This window comes from Vulpes lagopus, chromosome 7 (assembly GCF_018345385.1).
Source record: "Vulpes lagopus strain Blue_001 chromosome 7, ASM1834538v1, whole genome shotgun sequence".
Taxonomy (NCBI): domain Eukaryota; kingdom Metazoa; phylum Chordata; class Mammalia; order Carnivora; family Canidae; genus Vulpes; species Vulpes lagopus.
The window spans coordinates 37,884,247-37,901,682 of NC_054830.1; the positions used below are offsets into that span (position 1 = coordinate 37,884,247).

Consider the following 17,436-nt stretch of genomic DNA (forward strand, 5'->3'; position numbering starts at 1 on the left):
TCCTTTCACAAGGGATGGGTTTGGTCAAGGCTCTGCAGTAGTCTGCATACTGTGTCTACTACTCAATGATACCCAAAGTTTCATTCATCTATTGAGGTCCTAGAACTGTGTGTATGGTATAGACATGAGCTGAAGTCAAGAAGAAAGTTGAGAATGACTCAAAGTATTTAAAGTTTACTAGAGTTGTGTTTTTCCTTTTGTGTGTGTGTGTGTGAGTGTGTGTGTGTGTGTGGTTTTGTTTTGTTTTGCTGTCAATTTTACCATGAATTTAAGAGCCACATTATATTAAATGGACAAGTTCACTGTAAACTATCCCCTCGTTTCAGAAATGTGGGAAAGTCTAGAAGGGAATCTTTAAGTGGAGTAAGTCAACACTTCAGGAACTGCTTACAGGAGAAAAGTTACTTTAAGTGGGTATTATCCATCCTAATTAAATAGGTGAAGCCTCCCCAATGGAAGCAAGTGCCTGTGATCTAGTGTGGGACAATGGGAGGAGAAAATGCATACTGGTTTCCATCACAGACCCTGGCTGTGCATCCAGACCTAAGAAACAACAGAAGTAAGAAAGTCAGCACTGTGACTTCCATATGGCTCTCCGTAGAGAGGATAGGCTGCATGCCCCTGCAAGGACTGGACTGAAAAATCAGGATCCTACTGCAAGTTGCCACCTTCCCCAGCATGGGTACACGGCCCTAAACAAAAGTCACATGCCCCACAAGATATTTCCTTGTATCTTAAAAGAGTATTAGCTTCTTTAATCCAAGAAGGTAATGAGAGGTTTTTAGACTGATTAAATCAGCTTAGTTCATACAAAGTCTATTAGGAACTAAATATTCAATTAAAACAATTTCCAAAGCAAAATCTGACAAAATCCACTCTTAAAGTAATTTAGATAATAGGTTCTTAACATTTGGCAAATTAAGTCCTTCTCACAGTTGGTATTTTCCGCAGGGTCAGAAATTGGTGCAGAAGTTCTCTGGGGTAAAAACCTACTTTGTGCGTAAAGCCGTGTGCCATGATCACAAACAACAGAAACTCAAAAACGTTAATGTGAGCCTAGCATTCCTATTTATTTTTTTTTTCAAAGGCTACATACATGCAGAAGCTGAACATGTCATCACAATGCTTTAAATAAAGTTCAAAAAAATAAAATACTTCAAAATCCATTTACTTATGGAAATATATATGACAATTAAAACAAAGATAGGTCAATTATTCTTTTTTTCTAATCTATCAGAAAAATACTTATATTATAAAAAAAGAATTTAAATTCATGTTCAGAATAATTTTTTAAAAATCCTTGATGAATAATTTAAAAATAAGTTGGATGTTAGTACAATGTTTAGAGAAGCAAGTTCCAGGCTTTTGAAAAAGGGTCTCATACCCTTATAACCTCATTCTGAAATCACTGAAGAAACACATTTAGAAATGGAGTTTTTTTTAAACTACAATCCTTGAGATTATGGTTGATGTGGTTAGTAATGCAAGTGAAGGGCACAACTTTCATAAAGAGATTGTTGAAAGTCTTTTTAGGATGTTCAAATGGAAAATTTTATTTACAAATGCAGGTTGGAGGCTTGAAGTGACCCCATTTCTCTCTGCTGGTCAATACCGCAAGAGGGATTAAAAACCCTGGGTACAACGAAGATCTGAGCACTGGGCCCTTTTGTGAAATATATAAGCGTGCACTAGCTCCCTGGTTTCAGAAAAAAGCCAGCAGGAGGAAGTGTCTTCAAGGTGCCCTGCCTTTTTCAGGTAAAAGCAGTAGGAGGCTTGGCAGAGTCAAGAGAGGGAAATGAAGACATTTTGAAAAAGTCTCAGTGTTTTAGAGGGTGGCCATTTCCTTCTACTAAAACCAGTATTTATTTGGTAACATAATGCAACATATATTAACAATTCCAAAAAATTAGCATCAACAGAATGCACTCAAAAGTTCCACTTTGTCAATGTTCACATTCATCCTGGAAATGAGGTTTACCTTGATGCTCCTAAATGAAAAAGGCAGGGGAGAGCTGCCCAGGCAGGAGGGCTATTGATTATTGGAAATGACATACTGTGTGAGCAGGAAAAAGGGAAAATCTAACAAAGTGTGTTCGAGAGGATGTGGAAAGCCCTCAGTGGGCACACAACCCCAAAATTCAGAAGCAGCTTTAATTCAAACAATTAAAATATCACTCCCTCTTCCAATCAGAAATACAAGGTTTCCTACCAGGAAAAATCCTTTGCTACCACTCTATGCCTATCCTTTGAAAAGGCCAAGTTGAAATTCTGGTTAGAAATACTTCCATAGAGGTTGTGAAGACCTAGAGTTTGATTTATATCCTGATGTTCAACCGTGATTATAGTTTTCATGTTAGGCAACCCAACTATTATTTTCCTTTTATCGCTAAAAAAAAAAAAAAGTTTAAAAAAGGAAAAATAAAAGATGTGTGTGCTGTCAGTGCAAAATCAGAATAAGTATGGTTTTTCTTTTCCCTGGGACAGAAAAAAACAATGCCCAGTGCACAGTGTGTAGGAATGTGTCACAACAAATAATCAAGACAGGTTTCACCAAGCTAGTATTCCTGCAAGTACACTGTGGTTTTCAAAAGCAGTATTGTCACGATTAGGCATATTCTCATTAACTAGGTACAGCAGAGCTACTTAAAGGGAAACCGATTTCTTGTGCCTCAATGAAAGGGGAGTGTAGAAAACAATAATTAGACTGAATAAGGAAATTTAAAAGGACAAAAAAAAAAAAAAAAAAAAAACCCAGAGTGGAAAGAACAGAGAATTTAGAAAGCCAAAAAAAAAAAAAAAAAAAAAAAAAAAGCAAGTAATGTGACGGTAGAAACCCACACAGCCCCCCACCCCCACCCCACCTGCCACTTTGAGCCCTAATTGCCCCATCTGCAAGGACAGAAACCCACTCTAAATGGACCAGCATCGGGCTTCGGCAAGTCTTCTCTTCACTCTCCCTCCTGTTAAGACCGTTTCCAAAACCAATCAGCAAAGGACAAAGAATTCTTTACAGAGTGTGCAATTAGTGTTTTCCACGTCCACCTTCAAAAGCATGATGCTCTTCATGGGCTAAAGGACAGAAAAAAACAAAAAAGAAAAAAAGGAAAGAAAACTTTAAGCAAAGGATGGGGCAACCCTTCTCTAAGGCATCTCATTCAGTTTTCCCAAAGGCTGGCAAGAACGCAAATACCTTTTTTTGTGCCAGTAACTGTTAGCTAAGGCGTGCATTTCCTGAGAAACGTAATCATGAAAATTAAAACAAGGAATAAACAAGCAATGGGCATGCTGCCTGTTTCTTCTTGCTGTGCCGAGAGGATGAGTAATCCCCACGGGCTGATGAAGAGAATATGTGGGGCCTTCAGTGCTACGGGGTGGGGGATGCACCCCATAGGATGCATGGGGCAGGGGAACCCAATGTTACCCACGCCGGGGCCATGCACAGACCTATCTTAAAAAATAAAATAAAACAAAAATAAAGCAAAGCAAAGAACACAACAGGGTAAGCAATCGTATTACGCCCCCCCCCCCACCTCTGAGAACCCTCTCTGTGGGAAGTGAAATTTCCTAAAACCGATGGGTTTTTTATTTTTTCCAATGGTTTTGATTTTTTTTTTTTTCCAGTCCTGTTGTCTGGCTTGCAAATCACTAATACAGTTAGGAATGCTAGAATAAAAAAAAATATGCTATCAAAAATATTGTTCAAAGACTTAAAATTTTATAAAGTAGAAGTGAGAAATGAGACATTCATAAAATATATAACATTTTTTCCAAGGCAAAAAAGGCCAAGTGTCAAAGTCCTCTTTTCCTAGAATCTGGCTAAGCATCATCATGAAGGCAGGGCAGATACTCTTCTTTTGAGGGGAAAGGTCCCTGAGGCTTGGGTCTGATAAAGCCAAAGGCAACTCAGAATTCTCTGTGCTTTGTCTCCCTACACCCTCCCCTATGGGCAGTGAATGGCATGTCCTGGGAAGGCACCGATGGGCTGGCCCATTTCATCTGTCAAGCCCCTCCTATTTCTCTGCTTTTAATATAGATTGGATTCTTCAGACTAGTGTCTGAAGGGGTGAAAGGGTGGGCAAGGGACCATCTCCCCCCAGGATCATCCTGGATGTTTACCCCAACCTGTTCTTCAGTTGGATGAAACCTGGGCAAAGTGTACCCTACAGCTCCCAGGGTTACCCTGGGCTGGCTAAATTCCTAAGGATAGCCTACAACCAAAAATGATTTAACAGAATGCTTTTTGCATGTAGAACTTCACAAATATTTAACCTTTTATGTTTTTTTTTTCTTTTTAAAGCAGACTTTTAGGGCCAGGACCGAAGCAAACATGGGCTGTTCTGCAGTAAAATATACAGTGTTGCAGAGTCAAAGGAGAAGCCCCAGACCTCTCAGTGATGCTGGGCTCCAAGGGATAAATCAAGAGATATGGACTGTCCAGAGATTTTTTATTACTCTAAATGTGAGGGACAGTCTGGGGTGGTCATGGCTGAGATACTGAAGTCCTGCGACTGTGACAGGCTGTGGAGACAGAATAGAATGTTCAGAAATAGGGGAGGCCTGCGAGACATACGTTCTTTCAGCCTTAGGTGAGCCTTGGCTAAAAAAGAATATAGAATTCTTGAAACCAGGAGTCAAGAGAACTTGCTCTGGAAAGGGGCAGAGAATAAATAATTTATACTTTGCAGGCCACAGGTTCTCTGTCCTAATGATGAACTCTGCCACTGTTAGCACTAAAGCAGCCATACGCGAAATGTGCACAAATGGGCACTGCTAGGTGCCAATACGCTTTATCTATATATGGACACTGAAATTTGAATTTCATACAGTTTTCATGTGTTACGAAATGTCGTTCTTCCCTTGATTTTTTCCAACCATTTAAAAATGTGAAAAACCATTCTTAGCTGCAGCCCCTACCAAAGAAGACAAGGAGGGGGCAGGTCTGGCATAAGGTTCATACTTTGCCAACCTCTGCTCTAAGTATTCTCACATCAGAAAAGATGTCATTCAGCTGCTCTGAAGAACGGAACAGAATCGGCATGGGGGAAGCATAGGGCTGGGGTGGGGGGAAGCGTCTTTGTACACTGTGAGTATCTCAAATAATTCATCTGTATCCAAATCATGTATAACCAAACAAGAGCCCACTCCTCACCTCCCCTGCTGGAGGCCTTGACCAAATGCGCTTGGGCTCCTTCTACATGGAAAACCTGCCATGTCACCTGGCTTCTGTACCCTTGTGAATACTTACACCAGGATCCTTTTAACAAGACAGAATAAAAGCATGGAGTTGGCCATTGCTAACTTAGCTCACCCTACGACTGTTCTTCATCATGCTGTGAATAAGAATTCTGCCCAAACCTCATTTTTCCAAATCAATTCTGCAGCACGTGGTGTACAATAATCCTACTGAGTAAAGGACTGCCTGCTTTATATAAAATAAAGAGAATTGCTTGTTTTTTCCAATTCAAATTTTTATTTGAATAATCTCTGAGTCTTTAAATGTTAATTTATGCCATTAAAATATGGATTTCTACAGAGACCCTAGCCAGTTCTGCATTACTCACAAACTTCACAATGGCATCTATCTTTAGGGCATCTATTCAGCTTGATTCAACTGGCCAGGTTGCAACTTCTCCCCCTTATTTGGCTTGCCTTTCCCCTCCCTCCAAGCCATCACAACTAAGCAGTGACTCATCCTTGTTCCGTCTTACCTGATTATTACCACTGCCCTAACAACTAGCCTAACTACTCTGTGGCTTAATTTTCTAGTGAAATACTCCTATCATCTTGGACCTGCTGCTAACCGTGTTACTTAGAAATTTAATCAGAGAATTTTGAAGTAGAAGGAACCTTGGAGATCATTTAAGACCAACCTCCTCAATATTTTGACCAGAAAGTAAAAGGATGAGAAGGTGTGACTTGCTTGAGGTCACACAGTTGAAGGGGAACAAAAATTCAGAGTGCCTGACTTGATGACTCCAAATTGCTTCTCTCTCCTTTTGAGTCAAATGTGGAGCTGGTTCAAAGGTGGTAACGAATGTTGTAGCCCCATTCATAAATGGCCATGAAATACATTTTCTTCCAGAAAGTTAGTCTTGTGAAGTAGAAAAACAAGAAAAGACCCTTGGTGACCTTTTAATTAATATCTAGGCTGAAAATACAATTAATGTTCCCCAACTGAAAGTTGCATCTACAAATGTGCAATTTCCACACTGTACAGCTAAGAATCGACTTCTGCAGGGCCATCTTCCTGTCTTTTATTTAAACTTTCACTGAAAATTCAGAAGCTAAGCACCTGCTGAATATCTGCAGCAACATACCAGTCTGTTGCTTAAAATCTAAATCATTTAGCCTGTGATTTTATGATTCCTTTGAGGGAGGCCTTTGTTTTAATAACCTCTATCATACCAAGACGATCCCAAAAGAACGTTTGCTTTTTTTTTTTCTCTTTTTGGCAAGGGTTTGGGAAAAGTTAAACGATAATGGAGTGTATTTCAGTAAGACTAAGATGCGCTCCCCAGCCCACATTGGAAGAACCCTAGAATCAATAATGCATCATAGTTTAATTGGGAGCCTTTTATTTTTCTTTCTTAGTAATAGTAAAATAATACTTATCATCAAAGACATCTTAGAATCAATGAAATACCACACAGTTAACAAAAATTGGGTTATTGACTCTTGGAACAGTTTGGGAAATAGGAATTTATCAGATGTATGTGTAGTGCTGTCAATACTTTCCTCGAACCCACTGTTAAAAGTGTAACCTGCAGTTTGATCTACCAAACATTGGTTTAATAGCACTAAGCTGTTTTCATTATGAAAAAAGATGACTTTTTCAAAAGAGCACACAAAAGCAATGAACATGAATCATGATGGAAACAATGGGTCCACACAGCTATTCATACTGTTAACATTTCACCACCGTGCGTGAATTCTCTTTCGTTCTGTGTCACGGTCTCCCGTAATGAGGAAGTATTAGCATTTCAGTAGGACATTCAATCACCCCTGCGCTCAGAACAAGTTCCTCCACAAATACAGATGTTATACATTATAAATTCCTGTTTATGAAGGGATGATTGAATGTCTTACCTGCCAGCTCATACAATAACATTTTTGTTATTGTTGCTTCAAATAGAAGGTAGTTTTTTTCCTGAGCATGACAAATTTAAGATCAGTTTTAAAAATCTGAATAACAAATAAAATACGCGTCACCTTTTCTGATCCATGTGTTCAGGTGACAGTAAAATCTCATTTTAATTTCTTGAGACTTGAACTTTCGTCTTTTGAAACACTTATGCGTATTTTAGGAGTTATTTTCTGGATTACGGAATTTGGAGTGATTCTACCTTTACCTCACGTGCAACATCGACTCCGTCTTTAAGAGTACTGATAGAATAAGCTAGAAATTAATAACTGAAAATAAAGACTTACGTTTATAAAATACGGCTTTAAAAGATATGTGGGGCAGAAGTTCATAGATCTTTTCTAGCACAGTGGCTTCACCCACTAAAGAGGCATTTACATTCCAGACTTGGACGACATCCTCCCGGTCCCGAACGCTGACGCTGACTCCTATTACTTCGTCATCTGGGGAGAAGGCAGAGAAGAAAGAAATGGGTGATAATTCCCGGTCTGTGTTGTTTTTTAAGCACTTCTCATCTTAGCTGTAAATTATGGATAAGATCATAAAAAGAAGGTGGGACAAGAGAACACAAAATAAATACTGTTTTTCTAAGGGGAGCCGCTGGACAAAAGCAAGTTAGTGGACAAAAAAGCTGTAACAGGCACATTACTTTGATCCAGGGACTTAGATAAACATCATGTTCCAGCCAAACGAATTTTTCCAGATAAGTAATTTATCCTTTTTAACGTGTTACCAAAGCTTTTTTGACTTATTTCTTCTTAGCCTGTTTTGATGAGACTTTTTCTAAAATGGGTTGCATAATGCTCTGTCCTCTGAAAGCCAAGTGAACTCAAATGAACTTTTTCCTCGATGCTTGACTGTCTTTGTTAAGAACAGCAAGTATTTCTCCTGACTGCCTGCCAAGTGTTCAGAGATCGTGGGGTGGTTAGTGCTATTTGCCCCAATACTAACTGGACCCAGACTGTAGGTTCTCCAAGTTGCTCATGCTGGTTTTCTTTTTCTTTTTCTTTTTCTTTTTTTTTTTTTTTTGTGGTTTGCTTGTCTGTCCTTTCAATTCTTATTGCTCTCCAGTGCTCCCTCTCTGGCCATTCCCTGCCAGGTTTTGGCATTTTGAACTTTGAGTTAAGGAACCAATACCCATCTGTCAGCACTGTATATAAAATACAAGTAAATATCTTCTGAGTGTAGCTCTGCTCTTCTAGTGCTTCTGTGAATGGACATGAAAGCATTCACTGATATTGATTAATGTAGGTTTTTAATTTATTTTTAATTTATTTTTAAATTCTGGGTTGGGGCCTCCTTTGTAGATATTGGGAGAATGGTGGCTGGATAGAAAGGGTTTTGCACCCGTTCATATGCTTCCTTGTGCCTACTTTGTGTACATTATTTTGCAGCAAAATGACAGGAGTAAAGAGTTTTTACTCCTGGTTTATGTGCTCATGCCCTATTAATGATACAGGGTCGACCCTCTGTACTTGCATGCTCAGCATCTATAAGTAAAATGCAGAAGATGAGCATTATCAAAATTAGGAACTTTTACTGTAGTTAATATGCTTTGTGTAATTTGCCTAATTTGCTCTCAATCTGTGCATCTAAATATTTATACCATCAATTTTTCCAGTTGTCTGCCTGGGGGTTAAAACATCCTAGTATTCTGATACAATTTAAAGGAGGGCCCATCCAGTTTACCAAAGGCATTCATCTTCAGTAAAGTAATTCCTTTGTGTATTCCTTCCTTCCTTCCCTCCCTCCCTCTCTTCCTTCTTCTCTTTTAAAATGAATTTGATCCTGGCTAAATGTGTATGACTTGACGCTAATTGATGCCACTTATATAAATGTTTGAAAACAGGCAAAATCAGCCTATGGTATCAGAAGCAGGCCATTGGTGGCCACCTTCGTGGGGAGGGAGGGCAAGGAAGGATTTGGGGCAGTGGGTAATGTTCTGCTTGTTCCCTGATCTGGATGCAGTTACGGATCTGGATGTTTACTTTGTGAATATTTATCAAGTTATACACATTACAACTTGTGTACTTTTCTGTAGATATGTCACACTTAAAATCAAAATTTCTAAAAAAACAGCCATCCCTTAGCTACAAGAAACACTGTTGGGTTGAAAATTCCATTTTGGTTCAGGTTTCTTATTTTTGAATTTATGCCTTCAATGTATACTTGCTCGAGCTCACAATCAGAACTTCTATGTGAACAGAAAATCAGCAAGTGAAGCGGGAAGCCCTGCTCATGCCATTTTCATTAGCATTCTCAAGAATGGCCATGAAGACACTAGATCAGCCTTTTAGGGAAACAGTCTTTGGGGATAGCCCATTTCTACGCTATTGGCCAGAGGGTGCTGTAATGGATGGCTGCTGAATCTGCTGAGCCGTCAGGATTTCAGTTTGGCTTGGCTTTTGGTAACTAGGCGGCTCCTACTAGCAGAGCACTTTCAGAAACGGCGTGGTAAAAGGCTGCAACTCTTATGCAAAGGCAGATCCGTCAGCAAACATGTAATATTCTAAAGTAGAATTGACCAGCAAAACCCTAATTATTTTAGGGTACTGGCAGTATAAGAGCTAGGAGGAGCCACTGTTTAAAGATGGGGAAAGCAAGGCCCAGAGAGACTGGCTGACTTGCTCCAGGTGGCAGAGCTGGGGTAATGGAAGAGCTAATGCTTAACAGACAGTTAATGGTGCACTCATTTCCTAACTCAACCATGGAACAACAGGCCTTCTTTACTCAATCCTGCCTGTTTATTATTACTTAGACTATTTTCCCTGGTTCTGGAAACAGGAATAATTCGCACAGGAAACTTCCTCTCCCAGGGATTTATGTGTTTATAATTATACCTAGGACGTATTTTTGGCTCCATATTGTGAAGTTGCTAACTATTCCCTGTTAAAACAGAAGGAATGTGTACTTTGAAGACAATTTCATCTTAACCCAGGTTTTGTCTTAAGGGAATGAATGCTGGTGTAATAAGGAAGCAAAACAAAAGGAGAATTATTGAAACTGCTAGTAGGTGAATGTGAAGCTTGCCATGGCCCCGTCTGAGACATCTGAGGACTAATTAATCAGTACTAATTAGCTAAGAAAAAAATGTTTTAACTGAAAACTGAATAGGTAAAGTGTTATTCTAAATGTTACCTCAGGAACATTCTGAAGGCATTAGCCACAAAAAAAACAAAACGTTACACAAGCAATTCAGTTCGTCTTCTTTTTGGATGGTTTCATGATAAACACAAAGCAAAATTAAAATGGACTTACGGAGGCTCTGAGAAGTTCACTCAGTATTTGAAAATGCCTGAGGACCTTATATTTTAGCTTCAATTGTGGGGTCATAAGTCCTAATGTTGAGCACATCCCCATCTAGCCTTTGTGAGTCTCTGAGCAGGAGCCCAAGAGTAGGACAGGAGGGAGAAAAACTAGTGGGGGTTGGGGAGAAGTACAGAAAAAACTGTGCTTGCCTCACTCCCCACGCTGCCAGACACCACAGAAAACTTACCCCTCTGGAGGAACTAGAATGAGAAACCTACCCCAAACTGTGTTAAGAACCAAATTTTCTTTTCTTTCTGCCTATTTCTTTTGGACAGATGTTTGAGGATACTATTAAGATGAGCTATGTGGGGAAAGATATATGCACATATACATATGTACATACATGTAATACACACACAAAAACATGCACATGTACACACACACATAACATGAAACGCCATGGTCACATGAAAAAACCCCTGTAACTTCACAGTTAACCAAGTAAACGACTTCAAAAGATGTCAAAAATCAAACACACAGAAACAAACTTCTCCAAGTGACAAGCACAAGCCAAGCACACACGAGTGGGTGACTGACGGCATGAGCTTCTTTACCTGCAGCGGCACAGTCTGTGAACTGTTCCCCGATTGTCGCTAACAACAACTCTTTCCAAACTGTGGACTGGCATGGGAAAAGAATAAAAAAACAACAAACAAAACCAAAAAATAAAATAAAATAAAGTAAAATAAAATAAAATAAAAAACAAAAACAAAAAAACCAATAACAACACATATATTTTTAGACAAGTATCTTCAGGAGCTGAACAAGTCACATTTTCCTCAGCTTCACATGCACTGTTCATGCCCGTATTTGGCACCCGCAGACATCCCCAGGTCACAGGTGTCAACACTCACAATCGTGGCATATACTGTATCGTTTTACAAGTAACTTTCCACAGATAGATAGGAGGGATCCAAAGTCACAAACCGTGTCCATAAAGCTTTGTGTCCAAAGCCACAAAGCGAATCTCTAGGGAAACCTGTGATGAAGTTCAAAACAATGGGGAATGCTTTCAAGTGACTTATCATGTTCCAATTTCTTTAGCTTTCACTGATTGAAAATGTATCAATTGATTACAGCTGAATGCTATTAGTAAAATCATTCTCTCCAAAACCCTCCCTTCCTTCTGTTTTCCTGCAGTTTATGAGGTACTTAAAAGGTTACCAAAGTGGTGAGCACTTAGGGAAATTTCTGGTTTAGTGAATACTTAGAAATTTCCATCCACCGGAGACAGACTATTTACGTTAACAGGTAGAATTTGATGTGGGTATGCATGCCTCTCCCTAGAAGAATTGGTACACGTGCCCAAGTGAGAAACCTGGAGTCCCTTCTACCCAAGATCTACTAAGGCCATCCAGTTGCCAGCCAGCATGCACCCAGGGGTAACTGGAGGCCTGAAAGTTCTTCCAGTTATTCCCCCTCGAAAAGTTCTTGATTCCATTCACATTCCTTGCCAGAATTTTCAGGCCCTGAATTCTCCCAGAACTGAATTTGAATCCTGACAGGCTGTTTAGTCTGTGATAGGACAGGTTATCAACCCCTGGGAGCATCAGTTTCTGTAGGTGAGCAGGGAATAACAACGAGCTGACCTCCCAGGGTTGTTGTGACCATAAAATTAGTCAACAAATGCATTCAACGGGCTTAGCATTGTGACTGCAGCAAAAAAACCTAACATTTAAGATCCGTTCCATAAATAGCTGCATGTCTGCTCTATGCCAGGTGCTTGCTACATATTAACTATTAATAATAGTGTTTATTACTATGTTCTAATAAGCTGAAAGCAGCCTAGCTGAATTTTTAACCAAGATGACAGCAGTTAAATACCATGACCTTTCAGTCCTCAAGGAGGATTTTATTTTCCCTTTCCTAGATGCTCCCTTTGGCTCTGCTTGTCTCCCTTCTGGAAATCATCCTCTCCATTTTCTACGTCCCACCTGCGGTGTCTTACACTGTTCATGATGAAGTTGAGGACGTTGCAAGGAAGTTAGGGGGGAGGGGAAGTGCCCTTCCCCGTGTGACATCAGACAGCTTTGGCCCACCAGACTCCCACTCCTCCACAAGTGACAGTGAATGAAGAGGACACTTGTACAGACATGGACATGTTATTATTTGTGACTGCATATGGCCAAGGAGAGAAAGGGCAAATGTGCCCGTCAGCTACTGCTCACCACATGCTGACATCACAATTGTCTCTACCAGAACTCAAAGTCTGGGGTGAGTCAATAAAGCACATGAAAAGGAAACCGTGCCCTCATTGAAATTAAAAACAACTTATGTTCTCTCCTTTCAAAGAGTGACAGGAGGATTTTCACAGGCCTTGCCTGGTTGTTGACTCCCTGACATTTTTTATGAAAGCCAAATAACAGGCAAATCCTGGAGCTATGCATCTTGATGATAGTCTGCATCATTAACAAATAAATCTGGTCACCTCTTTAAGAGGTTAGGGAAATGACTTACAGGGAAATGACTCAAACCTATGGGTCTCAGGAGACACTGCAATTCTTTGAGCTTATCCACATGAAAGAAACCATGAAAAGGTGACTCTGGTAGCTTCTGCCCTTTCATCCATTTTCAAAGAACTGTTTTGGTTTCCCAAAGCTTAAGAATGGGTTTGAACGTTCATTTTTGTCGGTATGATAAATTTGAGCCTATTCTAGAAAATCTCGGTTTCTGAAGCTTGGCCACTAGAAACTAGTTGTCTCAACAGGCCGTCCTACCAACAAGGCTCTCATGAGACCCTCAGAGAGGCTGGGTACAGCCTCACATGAACCACAAAGAATGGTAAGATAGCCTCCTAAGCATCCCCTATCTCTGCACCCACTTCAGTGGAGGAAGGACAAGCTTTTGGTGGTTAGGAATCTACTTCTCACCATGTATACCAACGTCCACATCTTAGTCATGGCTGGTGAGGAAATGACTGTCACAATCAGCCTTTCTGTCAAGTTTAGAAGCATGTAGCTCTTCAGAACTTTTAATAGTCCTACTACTACATATATAGTAGTATAAAGAAATGTGATACTACATTTTCAAGGTGACACTGTGGGCAGAAAATCATGAAGGTCAGAACAGACTTTCTCATCCCCAGTCCTATTCTGAGACTACCAAGTGGATTGCCTAAAAAGTACAAGATGCTCACCATAGGCAGTCAACAACAATCCCAACCACAGCCAGTTCTAGAAGAGGATCAGAACAAACCTACCGTGCTGTCCTTGGGGACTTTCATCTTCCATACGCCGCCCTTGGCATTACTCTCCTCTTCCCTGGATTGGAGACCAAGGTTTAAAATTACACTCAAGGATTAAGTAATTCTACATGCATCTAGTTTAACAGCAGATGACATTAAAATCAACAAACAATGGAGCATTCTTAAAATAAACTCTCCCCCCCCCAGTCCTTTCACTGGAAAAGGAGGCAAATGAAAGAAAGAGAAAGGGGGTGAAGATGGGGAGGGAAGAAAGTGGGATTTGGTGGTGGTGGGTGGGCAATGGGATACTAGCCTCTCACCCTGAAGAAGTGGTGATGAGAGGTACCCTATGCTATCTGGGGATGAACAAATTAATGCAAGTGCTTTACATGCATGAAGGACTTTCTGTTTTAGTACCACATTCATGACATTGCCTTGTCTGATTCTCATATCAACCTCGCACTATATGCCTTATAGGAAACTTGGTCCCTGTGGTGGGCATCTGCTGTGTTTTCCTGTGTAGTATCTGCTTGCTTGTCTGGTAAAAGTACCCCAGTTTCCCTTTAAGGAGCTACTTGTCCCCTACTTTTCCATCAGACCCACTCCAATAGGGTTGATTCCACATCCCAGCCTCAAAGATGGGCTGATGATTCAGGTTTGCCTATGAAAATACCGCCCCTTTCTGTCCTTGTGATTGGCCAGGGATGTAAAGGACCCATGGTTGGCCAATGACAGCCAGCCCTGGCATCTTACTGGGTCTGGTGAAGGTTAACAGTGACAAACTTGGAGGGCGTAAGACTGGAACTCATGAAAGCCACTCTGCCACCACAAATGGGAGAGCCTGTCTGAAAAACTACAGCGACCCAGGGGAAAGCAAAGCAAACCTGATGGAGAGCATGAGATTCCTAATGAAATTTGAGTGCTCAGGTATGGCACAATTCAGCCCTACCAATGGACATCTCAGTTACTTAGAATGGCTGAGGGACACAATATAAGAATTTACTCTTTATTTATATATTTATATATATAAATTTACATATAAGAGATATATTCTTATATACATACAAGATAAATGTATCTTAAATACACACACACACACACACACACACATAGGACATAAGAATAAATTCTTATATGTTATATCTTTATTTGGGACTCCAGTTAAACAAACTGGCTTATCATCTTCTACCCTCATCACTACACCAAGGTATTAAAGAAGGATCTAGACCCTGGGCCCTGACCTGTCTCCCACACTTTCTATGTGGTCCATGTGAGAGATGTCTCTGAAGTTCAATCATACAGTATAGACATGGATACTCCATCTGTTCCTCTCAACTCCCATGAGCCTAGAAGCTTTTTCAGTCCACTATCCAGGCCATTATCGTGCAAATGAGAAAACAAACCAAAATGAAGCAACACCCCATACGAAGAGCTGCATCATAACTTTGGCGTGCTAACAATGGCCTATTTTTGGTGAGACCACAATGGGGTGTTCAGTGGGGAACACTGAGAAACCTACTCATCATTGTGGATCCCAGGGTGAAGGGGAAAGTGGGCAGCGGCTTCGTTCATAATTAAGTAAGAGCTAAAATTACTTTCCATCATTACCAGGAGAAAATGACTTTGGCATTCCAATTTGGCATGAAGTAAATATTTTATGAGGTTCACAACCATTTCCCTCCCACCTTAACCTCAAATTACAAGTTATACACTTACCAAAGTGGTCGCCTCTCTCCTCTCATTAAATGATAACTACATCTCAAAGGCAGGCTAGTCACAGGAGGGATGTTATTGTACACACTCCAGAATATCTTCAAAAGAAAAACACCTTGTTTAATATACCCAGTATTGATTCGCTATGCCACTAGATTATAAAATTAACGCATTCAAGAAAACAAGAAAAAAATCAGATTCTCATTAAGTCCTATCCATTCAAAATAGATTTCCTTTTCAGTAATACTTCTAGTTTTCTGTTACAAATTGTAACATAGCATTAAAGAACATTCCTTGCTGATGTTGGGCCAAGTTCTATGCTTCACAGGAAGCAATAGTTATTAAGCAAACCTCCCTATGCCATGTATCTCCATGTAAAACTGGGCATGGACCTTGCTATTGACTTTTCTGGCAAGTGGATGGTATCTAACACAGACTCAAGTGCTGAATATATGTAGTGAACCATATTTCCTTTTAACACAGACTGTCTTCTTTCTAAGCCCAGAAGGAAACTGTTCTGCTTTGGATTAGGGGATGGCTCACAGAGGAGGAGGCAGAGAGGGATCACTTTATGTACTCTCTCCGTTCCCCTCCTAGAAGGAACAGGGAGTAGTTACTAAAACAAGTTGTCCAAAATATAGGACTGCATGTTTGTGTCCTCCCCAAATTTATATACTGACACCCTAGCCTCCCATAGGATGGTATTAGGAGGTGTGGTCTTTAGGAGGTAATCAGGTCAGAAAGACAGAGCCCCTACGATGAGATTAGTGTCCTGACATGAAAAAGAAGAGAACCAGCCCTCTTTTTCTCTGTGATGTGAGGATACAAGACAGCTATAAACTATAAACCGTCTTCCTGTCTATAAACCAGGAAGATGGCCTTTACCAGAACCCAACCATACAAGCACTCTGATCTTGAACTTATAGCCTCCAGAACTGTGAGAAATCAGTATCTACTGGTCAAGCTCCCCAGCCTATAATATTCTGTTATGGCAGCTGGAACTAACTCAGACACCGAGTAGCTGGTGGACAAAAACAGATTAAGAATTATAGTAATATAATATATAATATTATATTATATATAGTATATAATTCCTAATTATATACTATATATAATTTATTATATAATATATACAATATATAGTATATAATTAAGAATTACAGTAACCATAGTAAAGGTATAGGTACTAATAGTGCCAGGATTTAGTCTATGAACTTCTACATATGCATGTAATCTGCCCTACTGACAACCTCATGAGGGGGCGCAATTATTATTCTTGTTTTATACATAATGCAGGCACAGAGACTAATCTGTCTAAAAGTAAGCATTTGGGGGATCCCTGGGTGGCGCAGCGGTTTGGCGCCTGCCTTTGGCCCAGGGCGCGATCCTGGAGACCTGGGATCGAATCCCACGTCGGGCTCCCGGTGCCTGGAGCCTGTTTCTCCCTCTGCCTCTCTCTCTCTCTCTGTGTGTGACTATCATAAATAAATAAAAATTTAAAAAAAAAGATAACAATAAAAGTAAGCATTTGGTATGACCACAAGGATTAGGACAAGGATTGAGTTTACAAATAAAAAAGCCCCTCCCAGATTGTTTGGAATAGGCCATCATACCACTACATTATGAACTCTATGCATAGAGTTACTACACAAATAAGAAGTATCACTCTGTATAATAGGGTAAGTGAAGTCTGGGTGTCCTAGTAGATCTGAGGAAAACAGCACAAACAGCAGAACAACCAGAAAAATAAGTCCCAGGGCCTCTGTAGTGGAGCAGTGGAAGTAAATTTCATGTATGCTGAATGATATGAGTTGTTCAAGCCTATGAACAATGAGTTCATTGAACAATGAGTTCAATGAGTTGTTCAAGCCTATCTGGTATAAAAATTAAAGCTGAATTAATTGCAAGGAAAGCAACAATGACATGTGAGAAAAAACTGAAATCAGAAAACCACCTGACAGTAGACTGATCAAGAATACCTTGATCCCTGGGGCACCTACGTGGTTCAGTTGGTTAAGTATCTGACTTTGGGCCGGGTCATGATCCCAGGATCCTGGGATCGAGCCCTGCCTCAGGCTCCCTGTTGAAC

The 17,436-nt window shown here is 40.2% G+C and overlaps 1 protein-coding gene across 1 annotated transcript in view; it reads right to left on the reverse strand.

Annotated features, from left to right (window-relative positions):
- Positions 1–1,051: 1,051 nt before the first annotated feature.
- The window catches only part of EIF4E3 (eukaryotic translation initiation factor 4E family member 3), a 39,530-nt gene continuing 23,145 nt past the window's right edge, over positions 1,052–17,436 (reverse strand). The window contains exons 3-7 of the mRNA XM_041763876.1: positions 15,351–15,445; positions 13,650–13,710; positions 11,005–11,071; positions 7,429–7,584; positions 1,052–3,069 (exon numbers count right to left, since the gene is read on the reverse strand). Of these exons, the coding sequence (XP_041619810.1) occupies positions 3,023–3,069; positions 7,429–7,584; positions 11,005–11,071; positions 13,650–13,710; positions 15,351–15,445 (426 nt within the window). The 3' untranslated portion in view covers positions 1,052–3,022. The remainder of the gene's footprint in view (positions 3,070–7,428; positions 7,585–11,004; positions 11,072–13,649; positions 13,711–15,350; positions 15,446–17,436) is intronic.